The sequence below is a fragment of the Nomascus leucogenys genome, chromosome 3, assembly GCF_006542625.1.
Source record: "Nomascus leucogenys isolate Asia chromosome 3, Asia_NLE_v1, whole genome shotgun sequence".
NCBI classification, from domain to species: domain Eukaryota; kingdom Metazoa; phylum Chordata; class Mammalia; order Primates; family Hylobatidae; genus Nomascus; species Nomascus leucogenys.
Window position 1 is genome coordinate 37,802,748 of NC_044383.1, and position 22,797 is coordinate 37,825,544.

A 22,797-nucleotide genomic window follows, 5' to 3' on the forward strand; every position below is an offset into this window, starting at 1 on the left:
ACTACATGGAAACTGAACAACCTGCTCCTGAATGACTACTGGGTACATAACAAAATGAAGGCAGAAATAAAGATGTTCTTTGAAACCAACGAGAACAAAGACACAACATACCAGAATCTCTGGGACACATTCAAAGCAGTGTGTAGAGGGAAATTTATAGCACTAAATGCCCACAAGAGAAAGCAGGAAAGATCTAAAATTGACACCCTAACATCACAATTAAAAGAACTAGAGAAGCAAGAGCAAACGCATTCAAAAGCTAGCAGAAGGCAAGAAATAGCTAAGATCAGAGCAGAACTGAAGGAAATACAGACACAAAAAACCCTTCAAAAAAATCAATGAATCCAGGAGCTGGTTTTTTGAGAAGATCAACAAAATTGATAGACTGCTAGCAAGACTAATAAAGAAGAAAAGAGAGAAGAATCAAATAGACATAATAAAAAATGATAAAGGGGATATCACCACCGATCCCACAGAAATACAAACTACCATCAGAGAATACTATAAACACCTCTACGCAAATAAACTAGAAAATCTAGAAGAAATGGATAAATTCCTCGACACATACACCCTCCCAAGACTAAACCAGGAAGAAGTTGAATCTCTGAATAGACCAATAAAAGGCTGTGAAATTGAGGCAATAATTAATAGCTTACCAACCAAAAAAAGTCCAGGACCAGATGGATTCACAGCTGAATTCTACCAGAGGTACAAGGAGGAGCTGGTACCATTCCTTCTGAAATTATTCCAATCAATAGAAAAAGAGGGAATCCTCCCTAACTCATTTTATGAAGCCAGCATCATCCTGATACCAAAGCCTGGCAGAGAAACAACAAAAAAAGAGAATTTTAGACCAATATCCTTTTTGAACATTGATGCAAAAATCCTCAATAAAACACTGGCAAACCGAATCCAGCAGCACATCAAAAAGCTTATCCACCATGATCAAGTGGGATTCATCCCTGGGATGCAAGGTTGGTTCAACATATGAAAATCAATAAATGTAATCCAGCATATAAACAGAACCAAAGACAAAAACCACATGATTATCTCAATAGATGCAGAAAAGGCCTTTGACAAAATTCAACAGCCCTTCATGCTAAAAACTCTCAATAAATTAGGTATTGATAGGATGTATCTCAAAATAATAAGAGCTATCTATGACAAACCCACAGCCAATATCATACGGAATGGACAAAAACTAGAAGCATTCCCTTTGAAAACTGGCATAAGACAGGGATGCCCTCTCTCACCACTCCTATTCAACATAGTGTTGGAAGTTCTGGCCAGGGCAATCAGGCAGGAGAAGGGAATAAAGGGCATTCAATTAGGAAAAGAGGAAGTCAAATTGTCCCTGTTTGCAGATGACATGATTGTATATCTAGAAAACCCCATCATCTCAGCCCAAAATCTCCTTAAGCTGATAAGCAACTTCAGCAAAGTCTCAGGATACAAAATCAATGTGCAAAAACCACAAGCATTCTTATACACCAATAACAGACAGAGAGCCAAATCATGAGTTAACTCCCATTCACAATTGCTTCAAAGAGAATGAAATACCTAGGAATCCAACTTACAAGGGATGTGAAGGACCTCTTCAAGGAGAACTACAAACCACTGCTCAATGAAATAAAAGAGGATACAAACAAATGGAAGAACATTCCATGCTCATGGGTAGGAAGAATCAATATCGTGAAAATGGCCATACTACCCAAGGTAATTTATAGATTCAATGCCATCCCCATCAAGCTACCACTGACTTTCTTCACAGAATTGGAAAAAGTACTTCAAAGTTCATATGGAACCAAAAAAGAGCCCGCATTGCCAAGTCAATCCTAAGCTAAAAGAAGAAAGCTGGAGGCATCACGCTAACTGACTTCAAACTATACTACAAGGTTACAGTAACCAAAACAGCATGGTACTGGTACCAAAACAGAGATCTAGACCAATGGAACAGAACAGAGCCCTCAGAAATAATACTACTTATCTACAACTATCTGATCTTTGACAAACCTGACAAAAACAAGAAATGGGGAAAGGATTCCCTATTTAATAAATGGTGTTGGGAAAACTGGCTAGCCATATGTAGAAAGCTGAAACTGGATCCCTTCCTTACACCTTATACAAAAATTAATTCAAGATGGATTAAAGACTTAAATGTTAGACCTAAAACCATAAAAACCCTAGAAGAAAACCTAGGCAATACCATTCAGGACAGAGGCATGGGCAAGGACTTCATGTCTAAAACATCAAAAGCAATGGCAACAAAAGCCAAAATTGACAAATGGGATCTAATTAAACTAAAGAGTTTCTGCACAGCAAAAGAAACTACCATCAGAGTGAACAGGCAACCTACAGAATGGGAGAAAACTTTTGCAATCTACTCATCTGACAAAGGGCTAATATCCAGAATCTACAATGAACTCAAACAAATTTACAAGAAAAAAACAACCCCATCACAAAGTGGGTGAAGGATATGAATAGACACTTCTCAAAAGGAGACATTTATGCAGCCAAAAAACACATGAAAAAATGCTCATCATCACTGGCCATCAGAGAAATGCAAATCAAAACCACAATGAGATACCATCTCATACCAGTTAGAATGGCCATCATTAAAAAGTCTGGAAACAACAGGTGCTGGAGAGGATGTGGAGAAATAGGAACACTTTTGCACTGTTGGTGGGACTGTAAACTAGTTCAACCATTGTGGAAGTCAGTGTGGCGATTCCTCAGGGATCTAGAACTAGAAATACCATTTGACCCAGCCATCCCATTACTGGGTATATACTCAAAGGATTATAAAGCATGCTGCTATAAAGACACATGCACACGTATGTTTATTGCGGCACTATTCACAACAGCAAAGACTTGGAACCAATCCAAATGTCCATCAATGATAGACTGGATTAAGAAAATGTGGCACATATACACCATGGAATACTATGCAGCCATAAAAAATGATGAGTTCATGTCCTTTGTAGGGACATGGATGAAGCTGGAAACCATCATTCTCAGCAAATTATTGCAAGGACAAAAAACCAAACATTGCATGTTCCCACTCATAGGTGGGAATTGAACAATGAGAACACATGGACACAGGAAGGGGAACATCACACACTGGGGACTGTTGTAGGGTTGGGGGAGGGAGGAGGGATAGCATTAGGAGATATACCGAATGCTAAATGACGAGGTAATGGGTGCAGCACACCAACATGGCACATGGATACATATGTAACAAACCTGCACATTGTGCACATGTACCCTAAAACTTAAAGTATAATAATAATAAAATTTAAAAAAAGAAGTAACTACAGACAAAAATTAAAAATAAATATAATAAATTAAAAAGCTTAAAAAAAAAAGAATGGTCTAGATCATCAGAGTGAACAGGCAACCTACAGAATGGGAGAAAAATTTTGCAAGCTACCCATCTGACAAAGGTCTAACATTCAGAATCTATAAGGAACTTAAACAAATTTACAAGAAAAAAAAAACAACCCCATCAAAAAGTGGGCAAAGGATATGGACAGACACTTCTCAAAAGAAGACATTTATGTAGCTAACAAACATATGAAAGAAAGCTCATCATCACTGGTCATTAGAGAAATGCAAATCAAAACCACAATGAGATACCATCTCCCACCAGTTCAAATGGCAATTATTAAAAATTCAGGAAACAACAGATGCTGACAAGGCTGTGGAGAAATAGGAACACTTTTACACTGTTGGTGGGAATGTAAATTAGTTCAGCCATTGTGGAAGACAGTGTGGCGATTTCTCAAGGATCTAGAACCAGAAATACCATTTGACGCAGCAATCCTGTTACTGGGTATATATCCAAAGGATTATAAATCATTCTACTATAAAGACACATGCACACCTATGTTTACTGCAGCACTATTTACAATAGCAAAGACTTGGAACCAAACCAAATGCCCACCAATGATAGACTGGATAAAGAAAATGTGGCAAATATACACCATGGAATACTATGCAGCCATAAAAAAGAATGAATTCATGTCCTTTGCAGGGACATGGATGAAGCTGGAAGCCATCATTCTCAGCAAACTAACACAGAACAGAAAACCAAACACTGCATGTTCTCACTCATAAGTAGGAGTTGAACAATGAGAACACATGGACACAGGGAGGGGAACATCACACACTGGGGCCTGTCAGAGGGTTGGGGGCTAGGGGAAGGAGAGCATTAGGACAAATTCCTAATGCATGCGGAGTGTAAAACCTAGAAGACAGGTTGATAGGTGCAGCAAACCACCATGGCACATGTATATCTATGTAACAAACCTGCACGTTCTGCACATGTATCCCAGAACTTAAAATAAAAATAAAAATTAAAAAAGAATGGTCTAGAATGCTTCCATTTTTAATCCCAAGAATTATACTGAAGAACAAAAACTGTCTTCTTTTAATACCCCAGGAAAATACATTGCTCAAAATCAGATGGTTCAAGGTCACATCACCAAGTTCCTTCCTGTGACCGAGGTGGATGACTCTTTATAAAAGTCTTTAGGAATCATCCTGATCCTGTTTTTAGGGTAAGGTTTTAGGGATTCAATCCCACAGGTGTTCTTTTGCCAGAATGGACCCAAAGCCAACTCTTGAGGGAAATACTGACTCAGCTCTACGAATTCCCGAGTTTACCTTTAGATGTCAATGAGATGCTCCACCACTGAAGTCAAAATCTGTGGTCAGCTCGTTAATGTCCATACTAGAAGTCACCCTTACTTGATAATCCTTACTTGATTGGTATCTATAACCCATGGGTACGTATTAGGTTCATGCAAAAGGAACCATGGTTTTTGCATTGTTGGAATTTGCCCTTCGATGCTGGAATACATTCTTAAATAAAGTGGTTATGTTATACATCATTTTAATGGGCATCTCTTGCTTTATGCTTTTTTGCTAATGAGTTATTATTTGCTGTTTATTTTAGATTATGGAAATAATGTTAGGCAAAAAGCAAATCTGAGCGATTTTCTTATTTGAGTTCAAAATGGGTTGTAAAGTAGCAGACAACTCACAACATCAACAACGCATTTGGCCCAGGAACTGCTAACAAATGTACAGTGCAGTGGTGGTTCAAGAAGTTTTGCAAAGAAGACAAGAGCCTTGAAGATGAGGCACATAGAGGCCGGCCATCGGAAGTTGACAATGAACAACTGGGAGCAGTCATCAAAGCTGATCCTCTTACAACTACACGAGAAGTTTCTGAAGAACTCAAAGTCGACCATTCTACAGTTGTTCAGCATTTGAAGCAAATTGGAAAGGTGAAAAAGCTTCATGAATGGGTGCCTCATGAGCTGACCAAAAAAAAAAAAAAAAAATCCTTGTTTTGAAGTGGTATCTTCTCTTATTCTACGCAACAACAAACCATTTTCTGAATTGGATTGTGACATACAATGAAAAGTGGATTTTATACGACAACTGGTGATGACCAGTTCAGTGGTTGGACCGAGAATATGCTCCAAACTACATCCCAAAGCCAAACTTGTACCAAAAAATCGGTCATGGTCACTGTTTGGTGGTCTGCTGCTGGTGTGATCCACTACAGCTTTCTGAATCCCAGCAAAACCATTATATCTGAGAAGTATGCTCAGCAAATCGATGAGATGCAACGAAAACTGCAACACACCTGCAGCTGGCACTGGTCAACAGAAAGGGCCCAATTCTTCTCCATGACAATGCCCTACCACACGTCGCACAACCAGTGCTTCAAAAGTTGAACGGATTGAGCTATAAAGTTTTGCTTCATCCACCACATTCATCTGACCGCTCTCCAAACGACTACCACTTCTTCAAGCATCTCGACAACTTTTTGCAAGGAAAACACTTCTGCAACCAGCAGGATGTGCAGAAAATGCTCTCCAAGAGTTCACCAAATCCTGAAGCACAGATTTTCATGCTATAGGAATAAATAAACTTCTATCTCGTTGGCAAAAATGTGTTGATTGTAGTGGTTCCCATTATGATTAATAAAGATGTGTTTCAGCCTAGTTATAATGATTTAAAATTCATGGTCTGCAAAGAGAATAAAATACCTAGGAATCCAACTTACAAGTGATGTGAAGGACCTCTTCAAGGAGAACTACAAACCACTGCTCAACAAAAGAGGGCACAAATAAATGGAAGAACATTCCATGCTCATGGATAGGAAGTATCAGTGTCGTGAAAATGGCCATACTGCCCAAGGTAATTTACGGATTCAATGCCATCCCCATCAAGCTACCAATGACCTTCTTCACAGAATTAGAAAAAACTACTTTAAAGTTCATATGGAACCAAAAAAGGGCCTGCATTGCCAAGACAATCCTAAGCAAAAAGAACAAAGCTGGAGGCATCATGCTACCTGATTTCAAACTATACTACAAGGCTATAGTAACCAAAACAGCATGGTACTGGTACCAAAACAGTGATCTAGACCAATGGAACAGAACAGAGCCCTCAGAAATAATACCACATATCTACAACTATCTGATCTTTGACAAACCTGACAAAAACAAGAAATGGGGAAAGGATTCCCTATTTAATAAATGGTGCTGGGAAAAGTGGCTAGCCATATGTAGAAAACTGAAACTGGATCCCTTCCTTACAAAAATTAATTCAAGATGGATTAAAGACTTAAATGTTAGACCTAAAACCATAAAAACCCTAGAAGAAAACCTGGGCAATACCACTCAGGACATAGGCATGGACAAAGACTTCATGTCTAAAACACGAAAAGCAGTGGCAACAAAAGCCAAAATTGACAAATGGGATCTAATTAAACTAAAGAGCTTCTGCGCAGCAAAAGAAACCACCATCAGAGTGAACAGGCAACCTACAGAATGGGAGAAAATTTTTGCAATCTACTCATCTGACAAAGGGCTAGTATCCAGAATCTACAAAGAACTCAAACAAATTTACAAGAAAAAAACAAACAACCCCATCACAAAGTGGGCGAAGGAGATGGACAGACACTTCTCAAAAGAAGACATTTTTGCAGCCAACAGATACATGAAAAAATGCTCATCATCACTGGCCATCAGAGAAATTCAAATCAAAATCACAATGAGATACCATCTCACACCAGTTAGAATGGTGATCATTAAAAAGTCAGGAAACAACAGGTGCTGGAGAGGATGTGGAAAAATAGGAACGTTTTTACACTGTTGGTGGGACTGTAAACTAGTTCAACCATTGTGGAAGTCAGTGTGGTGATTCCTTAGGGATCTAGAACTAGAAATACCATTTGACCCAGGCATCCCATTACTGGGTATATACCCAAAGGATTATAAATCATGCTGCTATAAAGACACATGCACACGTATGTTTATTGCGGCACTATTCACAATAGCAAAGACTTGGAACCAACCCAAATGTCCATCAATGATAGACTGGATTAAGAAAATGTGGCACATATACACCATGGAATACTATGCAGCCATAAAAAAGGATGAGTTCATGTCCTTTGCAGGGACATGGATGAAGCTGGAAACCATCACTCTCAGCAAACTATCACAAGGACAAGAAAAACCAAACACTGCATGTTCTCACTCATAGGTGGGAAGTGAACAATGAGAACACTTGGACACAGGAAGGGGAACATCACACACCAGGGCCTGTCATGGGGTGGGGGTAGTGGGGAGGGATAGCATTAGGACATATACCTAATGTAAATGATGAGTTAATGGGTGCAGCACACCAACATGGCACATGTATACATATTTAACAAACCTGCATGTTGTGCACATGGACCCTAGAACTTAAAGTATAATTTAAAAAAAATTATGATCCAACCTAGATTAATGTATTGTTAAGTTTTGGGGGATGTTATTGGTGTTATTTTCTCTCCTTTGTTGAACCTGTGAATTTTATATATTTAGTACTTTTCAAAAAAAAAGAAATAAAATAAAATTCATGGTCTGAAACCACAATTACTTTTGCACCAACATAAATATAAATATAAATATAAATATACACACACATTTATGTATACATATGTAAACAAATATGTTTTTAATGTTCTTTAATTCCAGTTTCCTGTTGAACTTGTTTCTTCCCTTTCTTGTTTATATAAACAGCACAATGTGGTCTTTAAAAATAATTTCTAAATTACCTCATAAGTAATTCCCTACAGATGTTCCCTCTTTCTTGTTAGTGTTTCTAATTTGCCCACAACATTGGATTCTGTTTAACAACCAAGGCTACAGTGTAGCCAGACTGACTAAGGCAATGACAATTTTTAATACCGTATTTACGAACTAAGAATCAGATCATCAGTGCTGAATGCAACTGTGGCAAAAATTCTCTCCCCAACAAATTCTCTGTGGCTTGAGAACACCCAGGCTAACTAGTTGTGGAAATAATGGGAATGAAACTGGATTTCTGTGTTGCACATAGTTATGCTTCAAGAGGCAGGACTCGATAACAGGAACTCCCTGCAGGAAGGACAGCACAGAATGAAGACTGCTAGGATAAAGATCTAACCTTTTTAAGGGTGGTGCTGGAATATGCCCACTTTTTGCTATTTACAGTGGTGTGCTGGAGCTGACTCTTTCTTATGTACTCACAAGAGCTGATTCTTAAAATTTCCAGATTTTTGTGAGCCAGTTGATATGCTGATAGCTTGAAATAGGCTGTGGTAGAACTACTTACATCATGGAAACTGGTAAGTGCTATAAATCAGCTCCCCATTCCCTGAGAGTTGGTTGTCAGACATTTCCCAGACCATCACTGCTTGTCTGGCTCACAACTATCAATGAGGTAGATATTACTGTCCCCATTGTACAGACGAGGAAACAGACAAAAAAAACTTTAGGTTTTAGGGATACATTACAGAGGGCATAAAACAAAACAAAACAAAAAACATCAAAAATCTGAAGCAGAAGGAAACTGCCAATGCAGAAATCAGGACAGGACAGTCCTGACCCTGAGGACTGTATGTAGAGGAGAAAGATCCTACATAGAGGGAGGCAATGCGATAGTCTCAGGAACTGCCAAACTGAGGTTCAGAAGGCTGGGAGAACAATCTCAATGAGGAACTAAGGGATCAAACAGAAAAGCCTCCAGGGGGAGTTCAAGACTCCTCCACCCTTTTCCAGCCCCTACCTCTCCCTGCTTTGGTTGGATGAATCACATTCAAAGGCAAGAAATTCCAGTCCCCTAAGGAGGAAAGGTTTGCTCAAGCTTGAAGGCAGGAATTGGCCATGTTTCCCAGGAAGTGAAACTTTCTGAGAAGTTACAAACTCAAGACACAAGGGTATGCTCATTGACTTTAGATTTACATCCTCGCAGTGACTGGAATGAAAAAGGCCCTTGGCCAAGGTGGCACCCTCCTTCCTCTTCAAGGAGTTCAATCTAAGGCAAGGGCCCTGGCCCAAAAAAAGTATAAGGTGAAGAGCCAGTGCCAGCTCAGCCACAGGGAATTCAAGTGAGGTTCAGTTTCTTCTGAATTTGGGTTTGCAGCCAACTAATAACCAAATATTACTCTGCCAGTCATTGTCTTGTCACGTATTTCCCCCAGGAACCTTGAGGGGAGGGGAGACCGTGGTTTGGACCATGGTTAAGTAAGTCTGGATCTCTGGCATTACCTATTGTTTTCTCAGAGACCAACAAAATGAAGAGCTCATACAGTTCATAAGAAGCCAGAAGTAGAATCAGATCTGATTACGACAGTGCCTATGTTCTCTTCATAGAGCTTTGTCTTGGGCCAGGCCAGGTGACCTTAGGAGAAACTCTCTTGCTGGGGTCCTGGAGGGGAGGAGCTGAACCTCCCTTCTCACATGCTGATCTGTTTTCTGAAAAGGGAGGAAGCATGAAGGCCGGCAAAAGCCTTGTTTCTTTGAATATCTTGAATGAATAAATGAGATAATATACTTATAGTGCTTAGTCAATAATTGGTATTTGACAGATGGTAGCTAATTTTTCAATATGCTACTAAACTATGATTATAATAATGCTCAGCCTCTGGGACCAAAATATGAAATTTGAAGACTGAGTCAATTAAGAGCCATCTCTTCTGCCTCTGCTCAAATATTTTATCTTATTCTGGAGTTATTAAGAAAATAAGGAATTTGGAGCTAGGATTCAAATAATCCTCCAGCTCTTCAAAACATAACGACAATGATGTTATCTTCAATATTTCTTTGGGATTTCCTGAGTTTCTACTTCCTAAATGTCTTTATAGAGGAAAACCCTCAGCTGTGTCATCTAACTGCTGCTCCTCCTCCTTCTGACATTTGAGAAGCCACCTATGGCAGACTCTAACAGGTACATACCCCATAGCTAGCCCCTTTCTTCCTCGTTTATGAAGTCCTGATTTTACCCAAGTAGAGGAAAGCAATATGCTCAAAAAGGACTCCTCGGGTGATAAACAATAATTAGTCTAAACTAACCATATTAATCCATTTCTCCTTATCACAGATTGGTTTAGAGTATATATTTCACCAAGTTCTGGCCAGCAGGATCTGAAAAGATGTCAGTCGGCACTTCTGCAAAATGTGTGTGCAAGAGATGTGTGCAAGGAAAACCTTGAACGTCTTTCCTGCTTTGGCTTTGCATGTGAAAGAAAATATGATGCTTGGATGTCTGACTCCAAAATGGCAGCATGGAAGCAAGCTGGCTTCATGCTCCCCAACCACAGACAACCAGAAACAAATGTACAGCACTGAGATTATCACCAGCAATATCCCAGAAACCAAATATGAAGATGAGACAGTTCCTGGGGCCACAAAGAAGTGAAAAAACTCCAAGCAGATGGGAAGATAATCAAACTTCCACATCCACGTCACCTCTCCCCCGATTCTGCCTGACACCAAGCTTGTGGAAAATTTCCCCCAAACTCACAATTTCTACACTGGAAAAAGTGAGATCAAGGTGGACAATCAGCTTCCCCACCATCCTGGGTTCCCTAGCAGGAAACCTGTCCTTGTCTTAACCCACAATAAGCATCGTGACATCCCAAAGGGAGATATCCCAGGGGACAGGCAGAGACAAGGAAGAGGCAGATTTAGCATCCTTCAGCCCTGGGAACTCTGCTCTGTCACTTGGCCAAAGGAGATGCCAAATCAGAATGGCTGTTCTGTGGCTCTAGGAGGTCTGTCCCACAAGGTCCCCTGGGCACAACCCCCTAGTCAGTTTTCCCACACTGCTGGGGCTAACCTCTTTGGGACCTCCCCCGTTCTGGAAAGGCAGTACTTCTATTGTTGACTAGAATGGAGATGAATCTGGGCTTAAGGTGCTGCCTAGAGCCAAAAAGGAGGCAGTGACCTAGTGATATGGTGCTTGGAGCAGTAACATACCTTAGCACAAAAAGATCACAAAGATAGTGGAAAAAACTGATCCCAAGTTCTGACATAGTTGAGCTGAAGAACCAACCCCTAATCATCTACCTCAAAACATTATGTAAGAGAAAAATACATTCTATTATTTAAATCTTTTGTAGGCACATATTCTATAACTTGTAAACAAGACATCCTATACCTCATCATTTCACAAACTTACCCCAAAATCCCCGTGGAGTGGTGGCAAGAAAATCCCATTGAAGGCACACTGGGAGTAAGGGCAGTAACTGGTGTTGAAGAGCTCCAGGACGCTTTGATGGCATTGTTGATAGTTTCCAATACCCTGGATTTCAAACTGCTGGAATGGAAGAGTCATCTCAAATCTCTTGGTGCAGGGGGTCTTGTAAAGGTCACTTACATTCACTACCTTCTTATATCCCGGATGAAAGCATGGGTCCCTGAGAATTTCGTTACTTGCAACCTGAATGGAAAAATCACTTGAAAGCATCATGTGTGAACGCTTTGGATACAAAAGGCACAGTCTGACTTAATCAATATGCAGGCACTGTACAACATCCCACCACTTGGTATTGGCATCAATATGTCCTGCCCTGCCTTTTTCACCCTTAAGAATAAATATGAAAAATGGATTTGTGTAACAGGTACCAGAAGTGGTATCAGATATAAATGTATTTGGCTAGTCAAAGAACGCTGATGTAGTTAAAACTGGGCCCAGAAATGCCATTAGTTTGAAATGTCTCTGAGTGCTTAGTCCTAATCATCTAGGTCAGGAGCAGATTCACAAGGACATTCTCAAGGTTGTCAAAAATTTGGGCCTGGGGGTAGTTCTCCAGGAGCCTACATAATGACAGTGATGTCATTATGGACCAACCCTCCCTCCAAGGAGCGAATCAGAAGCTCCCAGATACTTTTAGATCATTCAAGCCAATAATATCGAAATAATTTTTTCTTTTTATTATTTTTAAAAAATTCTTTATTTTTAAATTTTTTTTTCTTCTTCAAGCATTCTCCTATCCAAGAAAAATAATTTTTTTTTTTTTTTGAGATGGAGTCTTGCTCTGTCGCCCAGGCTGGAGTGCAATGGCGTAATCTCAGCTCACTGCAACCTCAGCCTCCCAGGTTCAAGCGATTCTCCTGCCTCGGACTCCTTAGTAGCTGGGATTACAGGTGTGTGCCACCACGCCCAGCTAATTTTTTGTATTTTTAGTAGAGACGGGGTGTCGCCATGTTGGTCAGGCTGGTCTTGAACTCCGGACCTCAAGTGATCCACCTGCCTCGGCCTTGCAAAGTGCTGGGATTACAGGCATGAGCCACCACGCCTGGTCCAATAAAAATAATTTCTAACCCACAACCTACTAGGGAAGAAAGGAGGCTGCTGTGGATATGAAGCTTAGTGGAGCTTTGAGGCTCAGTGGATGTCTCTCAGTGCCCCCTACTCCCAGGACCATCTTATTGATAGTGGTTTGGAAAACCAGAGAGAATGCTTTGGAGGAGAGCAGAGAACTGGTTATCCTTTCCGTGGAGACAGGGAACAGCTGGATGTGACATCCTGGCTTTGTGTTTACTTGTCAGGGTGTGCCTGGTACTCACATGATGTTGAGTAGGTTTAACTTTTGTTTTCTTTTTCTTTTTTTTGAGACGGAGTCTCACTCTGTGGCCCAGGCTGGAGTGCAGTGGCATGAACTTGGCTCACTGCAACCTCCGCCTCCCAGTTCAAGTGATTCTTCTGCCTCAGCCTCCCAAGGAGCTGGGATTACAGGCATGTGCCACCATGCCCAGCTATTTTTTTTTTTTTTTTTTTGTATTTTTTGTAGAGATGGAGTTTCACCATGTTGGCCAGGCTGGTCTCCAACTCCTGACCTCAAGTGATCCACCCACCTCGGCCTTCCAAAGTGTGTTTAACTTTTCTTGTCTTCAAAATGCAGAAAGCATTTGGGGACAAGATGACAAGATTTGAAGTGTCAATTGATACATTTTGTGGTTTTCCTGAAGTGTTTTTTTTTCCTTCTCCTCTCCAGGTCATTTCTAACAACTCTGTTTTTTTGTAGTTTGTAGGAAAGGGAGCTTTAAAAAGTGGTCTAAAAGAGCTTATAAATTGCAATTCCCCCTCCAACAAACAATATTCTACAACATAATTTTCATTATCAACCCCATGAGGGTAAGAAATTATTTCCTGAGAGAAGATCTCAGTTGTGTCCAGGGAGATTACGCAGTAAACAATCATGGGAGGGGATGTCTGATTAAAACAATTTATAGGGGTCGACCAGATGTAGTTCAATATCCTGCCTAAAAAGGTTTGGAAAGTACAATAATCAAGTTCAGACAAACTACTGAATTTGAAAGAGAAAACAACAGGATGTGGGGGCTGGAGGTGCAGATGTGAGGAGGGCAGGTCTGGATTGAGTTATACTTGCCTGAATGTCCTTGGCCAGTTTCTGCCAGAGTGCCTGATCCTTCCCATAGCACAAGAAGCTATGTGTGTAGACATTGTAGTCCTTGCCATAGAGGCGAAATTGCAGAGCATTATCTGGGGACTCGATAGTCTGGTTTTGGGGTACAAAAGTGATTTGTGTAGAGGCTCCCCCAAGGTCCAAAGCTCCAAAGGTTTCCTGATTATTGGTTTCATATGGGACTATGCTGAACCACCTTGTTTTCTGAAAGACAGTACAGTTACCAGTGCTAGAAGTCTTTGGACACCCTGCTTTTCATACTATCTATTGGAGTCAGAGATTTCCTAAGGCAAAGAAACAGGGGCATAAAGGTGAGGCAAAGCTCACTAGAGGCTCCTGATCCACAACAGACTATCAGCAAGAAAAGAGGGGCTTCAAAGACATAGCTCAGACTGCCGGACATAGAAGCAGTGTAACTAGTGTTTACAAACAAGAGGTCTGAGGCTAGACACATTCAAGTTCAAATTCTCACTCAGTCGCTTGTTAGCTGTACAGCCATGGGCAGAATAATTACCCTCTCTAGGTATCGATATGGGGCTCTAAAATGGGGATGATGTAGTACCTCATACTGTTGTTCTAAGGATGAAATCAGAGAAGACATGAAAAGTGCTGAGCGCAGCATGAGACACATAGCAGAAGGCAAATCTTAGCTATTCTAATTTTTAATGACAAATTTTTAATTTCCTTTATGCTTCCCTAAGGTAAAGACATGTCCTCCTTATTCTCCCAATAGTAGAAGGTCTTGTAAGATAATTATACCTCTAGTGATCCTTACAAATGTGAGAGTAAATTCATTCATCCACCCATCCATCCATCCACCTATCATTCATTCATTCATTCTGGCTAGCGACTCAAGTACTGCCTGAGATAGCAATGGCATTGGCCTCCAGAGAGCCAGCTCTATGGATGCTGTGAGATATTCACCTGACTGAATTTGCCCAGCAGATAGTTGATAGTAATCCAGCCATAGGCACCTTCTTCTTGGCCAGTAATGATCCTGGCACCCTGGAAGTCAAAGGGGTAGTTGCTGAGGCTCCTCTCCACCACATCCAGAACCCTGTCTGCCAACTCTTCACTTTCCATCCTGTACAAAGGAAGAGCTAAGGTTATCATTTTTGTTTTAATAATTACATTACCCATTTCAGCTACAGCATCCACACAGTGCTACTAAGAAGTGAACCATAATACCCTGGAATAAATGAAGAGATGGGGATCTTCGCACATAGCTGTCCAAGGAACCCTTTTTTTGGATGAGGCAGAATTAATCTTTTGTTCATCTCTCTCCAAATCCACATCCTTCCAATCCTTTCATAGGTTGGTTTTCCTTAAAATACCATTTTTGTTCTGAAGTTCTCTGGCTCAAAAAGTTATCAAAGGCTCTTAAAATTACCGTGGTCATGATAGCTGGGTATGGTTTGATGACCATACCTGAAGCTGATGTGTGCTATATTAACCACTGTGGGTGGCTCCTAGCTGGTTACATGGCCAGACTCTGCTCCAGGTTTTTAATTAGGGTTCTAGTAGAAACCAGGTGTCAAATGACCTGGAATAGACATCCAATCTCCTCTGCTGCCAGACTGGGAAAAATCTTCCTCATATTACAGCTCAGTTCTTGGGTCTGTTTGAGACCTTGAGACCTAAAGAAGGAATCTTCCAGGGTTGTCTTAATGAAGACAGGATGCAATTGCTTCCAAGATCTAGGCTACGCAACACTGGGAGTCTCTGAGCAAGAGGATGCTACCTTCCAGCTGGCATTAGGCCCCTGTCATCTCTCATCTAAATGGCTTCCACACCTACTAACTGCCCTCCTTTTATCCCCAGCTTTTCTCCTCTCCAATCCATCTTCTCTACCAGTGTCACCAGTTGTGTAGCATCCTTTAATGGCTTCCTACTATCTCTAAGATAAACTCCAAACTTCCTAGCATGGCCTATAGGGCACTTTGTGACCTGGACCCTTCCTTTTCAGAACCCCACTCAGAATCCTGGCTCCACCACTTCCCAGGTGTGTGACCCTGGGTGAGTTACTTAACATTTGTAAGCCACAGCTTCCTTACCTTGTTAATAATAGTTAATTTCCTAGAGTTGTTATAACGGTTCAATTAAGTGCTTAGCGCAGTGCTAAGAACATAGGAAGGGCTCAATAAATATGAGCTGCTACTATTATTATCATTACTATTTTACACTACTCACCTATCTTCTATCTATGCAGAACTACTTACAGTCCTCTGAATATGCCTCTCACACTTCCCTACCTTTGCACATCCAGTAGAACACAAGCTCCACCGGATGTGCACTGTTGTATCCTCAGTACTTAGAACTGTGCCTGACATATAATAGGTGCTGAATAAACATCAGTTACTGAATGCATGCTGTCTGCTCTACTGATAAAGCCGTTCCCTGATCCTCCAACTCATTCTTCATGATTCAGTTCAGGCGTCCCTTCCTCTAAGTCTTCCTGACCTCCTCTCACCCCGGGCAGGGCCAAATGTGCTCCCATAGCAGCTCTGAGCACTCCTCTATTAAAACACTGATCACCCTGCATTGAAACTGATTTCCTTGAGGGTTGAGTTTTCATATTCTGGATAGAGCAGGCACTACATGCTAAATGAATGAACAAGTGAACAAATAATTCACACAGGTATCAAGTGATATAAAGATGTGCTAGTTGTGAATATTTATGACCTGGGATGTTTATGAGTCTCCTCTTATCCTCTGCCTCCCAGATATTGAATACTTAAATCTGTAGCTCCAAACCGCAGAGTATACGGGCCCAGTCTTTCTCTCCCTGTGCGCCTTCCCCCTTGAATTCCCCATAGGGAGATGCACAAGGGGGCCTTTTTTTTTTTTAACATACATAAAATCCTACCCCTATATCTACTAAGAGTTTGAACATTTTATTCACTTACTGAAATATCCTTTCTTAGGTATGGACTTGGGTGTGTAGAACTTGGGGTATTAGGGAATGTGGCCCTCTCCCATAACTTCAGAAGCTCTTTCACTGCCAAGCCTAACTCCCAGATACTCTTGGTCCCTACATGCTGCTATACCTGAGCAACCGCATGCCTGCCGTGGCTCCCAGGTAAACGGGTGTCTCTTGGTGCTGGGACCTTGGAATCACTTCCCTAGCTCTTTCCATGCAATCAGTCAGGTAAATGCCTATTTCATTTACTTTCTGAACATATTTTGAGATTCCAGGACCTAGGAAAAGATGTAGAAGATAACAATCTTTTAAAAAAAATTATAAAACATACCTTGACAATAGTAGATCAAAATATGGTGTTTTGAAAAAAATACAAGAAAACAATTTCCTGATGTACTATACATTAGGTTATTGTACTTAGAGGGTAATTCACTGGACCTAGCCTTGAGAGGATTTAATTTCCAAACTTTAAGTTGGGTCTGTCCAGTGTTCAATAATTGTGCCACTGGATGGCGCAATTTCATATTCAATTGTATAACATTCTCAGACTTTAATGGGGATCTTATAGCTAGCTACTCTGTTAGCTGCTTTTTGATATTTCCTCCACAACATTGTAATTAATGACACTAGCTCCTAAAAGACCTAAAGATGACACTTAGAATAAAAATTAAGCAGCAGACAAATTGGCTTTTACTGAAAAGATGGAAGCTGCCACTAACTAGCTATCTGATCCTGGCCAGCACCTTAAAGTTTCTGAGGTGGAGTTGCTTCCTGTTACAAGAAAGAGGAACAGAATCTATGTCTCCTCAGTGACTTTTCCACTCTGATATCCTGCCTCCCTAGCAAAACTGTTTTTCCAGTTTTAGAGCAAAACTGACTGTTGCTATGGAGGATTAGAGCCAAGATTCCTTAAGCTTTTTGAAGTTATAACAACACTTTCATCTCACATTAAGATAAAAATCTACACTATCAGTGCTTCATAGCAGAGTCATTGCTTTAAGGATAATTATTCAAATACATTATCCAGATCATTCACAGATTTTCAAACAGCCTAATAACCATGAGAAAATCAGCTCTAAGTTACCAGCAAATTGTTTCAATTGAGAAAATTTGATGTTAAATATTTGATTAACTAGAGAACTCTCTCTTTTGAGACAGAAGAATCCTTCATTGTTAGGCCAAATGCTCATGGGATAAGTCTCAGAAGAAGGACATCTGTTAGATTTTTTTTTTTGAAACGGAGTCTTGCTCTGTCGCCCAGGCTAGAGTGCAGTGGTGCGATCTCAGCTCACTGCAACCTCCGCCTCCCAGGTTCAAGTGATTCTCCTGCCTCAGCCTCCCTAGTAGCTGGGACTACAGGTTTGCACCACCATGCCCAGCTAATTTTTTTGTATTTTTAGTAGATACAGGGTTTCACCATGTTAGCCAGGATGGTCTCCATCTCCTGACCTTGTGATCCACCCACCTCAGCCTCCCAAAGTGCTGGGATTACAGGCATGAGCCACCATGCCCGGCCATTAAAATAACTTTTAAAAATGGAAGGCAGTGGGTTAAATAAAAGCCAATAAAATGAGGGATTTGGGCTTTAAGAAAGGCCAGAAGTACTGTCTCCGATGGGGCCAAAGTCTCAGTATTGATGGGGCTACTGGGTAGAATGACTTGCTCTCTTGGAAATATCTCCTCTCTACTACTTTATTGACAACCTATGAAAATTAGTGGATTCCACAGGCTATCAAACTGAAAATCAATTATCTTCTAGGATCTAGGCTATTGGTCTGACTAAAAATAAACGGTGGGTTCCCAGCTCAAAAGGCTAAGAGAGATAAAAGTCAGAGAGATTGTGGTACAGTGGTGCATGGTAGGGTACTGGGTAAAGGGAGTGAAAGCTAAATGTCAACCACTCTAACTTATATTATGACCTTAAAAGAAAAAAATTATTGATATATAATGCAGCAGCTCAGAGTAGCAGGAAGCCTAGAATGTAATTAGGAGACCTAGATTCTTGTCTCTATTCTGTTGCTACTTTCAAGGCACTAATCCTCCAGGTTTTTGTTTCCTTCTCTGTGAAACAAAATTTAAACGATCTGTAAGTTCCTTTTCCCAGCCCCAAGAACCTATAATTTGGTCTTTCCTGCCTACACAGAAGCTGAAAGCTTTGAAAAATGTCTTCTAAGCTGTAGGTCAGGGTACAAAGATTAAAATGAGAGCAATAAATCTCTGAACCAGCCAGATCAGCATCACCTAGGAACTTCTTAGAAATAGAAATTCTCAGGCTTCATTCCAGACCTGCTGACTCAGAAACTCTAGGGGATGGGGCCCATCATCTGTGTTTTTAACAAGCTCATGCAGTTTCAAGTTTGAGAAGCACTGGCTAAGATGTAGCCTTAAAGTCGGGCAGAACTTGGTTTGAACCGCAGCTCCATCACTTACTAGCTTGAGTAACAAACAGGTGGTATAACCTCTCTCAACCTCAGTGCCTTCATTTTTAAAAAATTAGTATAATAATACGTACCTCAAAGGGAGATTATGAGGGTATACTGAAGTAACACATGTTCGATACTAAGTACATAGCATGCAGAAGTGTTCTGTTGATGGGAGCTACTATCAATTATATTTATGTGTGTTTATTCTTAGGGTTTGATCATTAAGGACTGATTTCAATATGATTTCTGTAATGATAACATAACAACAGCAGCTGCACTGTGTTCTTCACTTGGCTTCCTACGCGTGGGGCTCCTTTTTTTCTTGTGTTCTGCTGGTCATACACCTCTCATGTTCTCATGCCCCATTGTTGGCCTCTCCTTCCCTTGGTCTTCATCTTACCTTTAACCCTGCATTCTTCTACTTGATGCACCACCCCTGTGTCATTCTCCTTTTCTGCTGGCCACTTATAGATGTATAAACTTGTGTGAGAAGAACCTGCATCCAGCACAATCCCATACTGAAAGCAAAACAGACCAAAAACTTATCAGTATCACATCCCTCATCTCCATATTAGGCTTGTGAGAGAAAGGACTGGAATTTTCGAAAACATGAGGAGAAAGTATTTGAGAGGAACATTGAGGGGATGGCACTGGAGTCACTCCAATCACAAGATCTACCAGGACAACAACCCTGCTAGAATGGGGCTCTTCATGCTGGTTGCATGTTAGAAATATTCAGACCTTATGCAGAACAGGGCCCAAGAAGCAGTATTGTTTAGAAGCTTCTTAGGTGATTCTAATGTGCAGCCAAGATTCAGAACCACATGCTGAAGTAGCTGAGACACTATGGAAGGAATAGAAAGCCATTAATCTATAGTCCCCAAACTTGTCTACACATTGGAATCATATGGGAATCACCTGGAAAGCTTCAACGGCTACTGATGCTTGTGTCCTAGACCCAGGTATTGTGATCTAATTGATCTGGTATGTGTCCTGGGCTTTGGAATTTTTATAAGCTCCCACATGATTCTAATGTGCAGATAAGTTTGGGAACCACTGAGTTACTCCATTGAGTGCCAGTAAGACATAATAAATATCTTCATCTAATTTTAGTTCAATAAATGCAGAGTATGTTTTAAGGAGAGGTGTAAAAAACACTAAATACACTCACTTTTAAATTATGAATATAACTATAAAATTGTATTTAATATATTTTACAATATGTTTACTTAAACTTCATGTTTTTGGCTTTACGAGTAGGGGGAGATGAAAAGAAGAAAAACAGGAGGAAAGAAAGTCGGCAGAGGAGAAGAAGGATAGATGACAGCAGGAGACAGAAATAGAAACAGAAACTATACACAGAAACATAGAAGCAAGGGCTGGGCATTAATTTTCAAATTGGCACCCCCTTTTAAGGACATTAAATGAGGGGTAGCTAAAGTGTGCAAATATTAGGCATACACCTCAATAAATTTTTGCATATGTGCACATCCATATAACCACCACCCAGATCAAGATACAGAACACATTCCAGCCCTCATAAGCCTTCCCAGTGCCCCTCTCAGTCAGTTACCACTGTCTTAACTTCTACCACCATGTATGAGTTCTGCCTGTTTTTGAACTGCAATGCATGAACTCACATAGTATGCCTCCTTTATGTCTAACTTCTTTCACTTTACACTATGTAAGATGAACTCAAACTGTGTGTATCAGTAGTTCATCTTTTTCCATCACTGCAGAGTATTTCATTATATGGATATACTATATTTTTATCCATTCAACTGTTAATGGACATTCGGGTTATTTCCAGTTTGGGGCTACTGGAAATATAGCTGCCAGAAACATTCATGTGCATTTCATTTTGTTGAAATAAGCTCTCATTTCTTTGAGGGTATTTACCAAGGAGTAAACTGCTCAACGCCCATTTTGATCAACTGATAGTCATCTTTGGTTATATCTCTGGGCTTACTCAAGATTAAAAAATGCCATGATTGATTAATGACATCTGACATGAACTTGGGAGAAGAGCATGATGGCACATGTGCTTCTAAATCTTCCTTAGAGAAGAAACATAGAGGGAAGTAAATGGGGAAGCAAAAGGAAGAGAAGCAGGTGACGCTTCTGAAATGTGAGCCAACTACTCTTCTCACATGGCTGCTTATTTAAGCTGCAGACCTCAAAGTATGGTCTGCCACTTTAAAAATGCTTAATTTAGCTGTGTGTGGGTGTGTGTGTGTGTTGTGTGTGTGTGTGTGTGAATCTCCCTACATATATAAGCTAGATTGCATGAACAGAAGCAGTAGTCTGGAAAGAGGAACAGTAGAAATGACCTTGTTTGGTTCATGGAGACACCAATGTAGGGGCCCCAGTGACGACCTGAAAATGTAGGTGGCAATGGGTATATATATCATCTGCTATGAATCTAAGAGACTCCAGGGAGAAAAGAAGACAAGAAATAGGATTTAAGAGACCTCTCTGAACCACTAGGAAAAGCTAAAAGTAGAGCTTATTGAGTGTCAAACTCTACTCCCTTTCACTAGACCAGGGAGTATCACCGTGCAGACCTTGTGAGGACCCTTGACCTGCCATAACCTCCACAGTGTTCTCTTCCTAGTTACACACAGTGGGGATTCCCTCCAGTAATTAGCATTATGCCTTTAGAAAGAAAAGGGCCGTATGCTGGCTTTGGGCACAGCAAGGAAGCAAGCTGGACAGACTCCTCTGCAGCTAGACTTGCAGTGAAAGGAATCCAAGAAATGGCTTAGGCGGTGGCCATTGTGGGCAGAGAGGAACACTGACTAAGGTCTGGGGCCACTGGACCCTTGAGAAACCTCCCAGAGTGGAGAAAGAGGCTTAGGAATTACATGGGGTTGTTCCCTAACAGGGCCCCTGATTTCTTCCTGCCAGAAAATGTTCCAACCACAGCAGCATATGACAAAAACTGGTGAGGTAGAAGCAGCAAGCAGCCTTTATCTGGGATCAGGACATTTTATTCTAACATTGTTGATATGAAAGTCATTCTTCCCACAGAGCCAAAGAACCAGGCTTGCTTCTGTCAGCTTGTTTTCTCTAAGGCCTTACTTACACAATGAGGTAGTTGAGAAACAAAAGTTTTTACTACGTTTCATTTGACAAGTGTTTGAGAAGGGGGTAAAGCATATTTTAACAGAGAAACTGAAGACATTTCATCTTGTGTACACAGTACACTAGCATGCTAACCTGTGCAACTGTACCAAACATTTTGTCTTCTAAAATGGCTTGCAGAATAAAAAACTAGCATTGTTTGCTGCTTGAGAGACAGATAAAGCTTGACTGAAAGTTCAATTTGAGCATTTGGGGAGTTTGCCTTTCTTTGTTACAACATCCATCAGAGCCCAGGTAGCCACAACGTTTTGTTCTCTTTCCACACACCAGCATTTTCCAATGCATGTTCCAGAGAGTATGAGGCCTACGAGGGCTTCAGTAAATAAAGCTTCCCAGAAGTCTGGAGAACGTTCATGTTCTCTCTGCCTGCTGGGCTCACAAGCCCATTAGCTAGTGAATGCCTCAAAGTCTTGCAGTAGAGAAACCCAACATTTCTCTGTAGCTCATATTTAAATATTTCCAAAAGTCCCTATGAGTATATCCTTTAAAGAAAACAGCAAGATTTGGGTGGTAAGGAAGAGATCTGACACTCCCTCGGGATTATTTCAATATTA

The 22,797-nt window shown here is 40.7% G+C and overlaps 1 protein-coding gene across 2 annotated transcripts in view; it reads right to left on the minus strand.

The window, feature by feature from the left end:
• ENTPD1 (ectonucleoside triphosphate diphosphohydrolase 1) overlaps window positions 1-22,797 on the minus strand; it is a 116,420-nt gene that overhangs the window by 13,230 nt on the left and 80,393 nt on the right. Inside the window, exons 3-7 of one of the 2 annotated variants that reach the window (XM_030809161.1) lie at window positions 19,500-19,617; window positions 16,804-16,954; window positions 14,681-14,840; window positions 13,721-13,960; window positions 11,506-11,766 (exon numbers count right to left, since the gene is read on the minus strand). In XM_030809161.1, the coding sequence (XP_030665021.1) occupies window positions 11,506-11,766; window positions 13,721-13,960; window positions 14,681-14,840; window positions 16,804-16,954; window positions 19,500-19,617 (930 nt within the window). The remainder of the gene's footprint in view (window positions 1-11,505; window positions 11,767-13,720; window positions 13,961-14,680; window positions 14,841-16,803; window positions 16,955-19,499; window positions 19,618-22,797) is intronic. The other variant, XM_030809165.1, reaches the window with a different exon arrangement.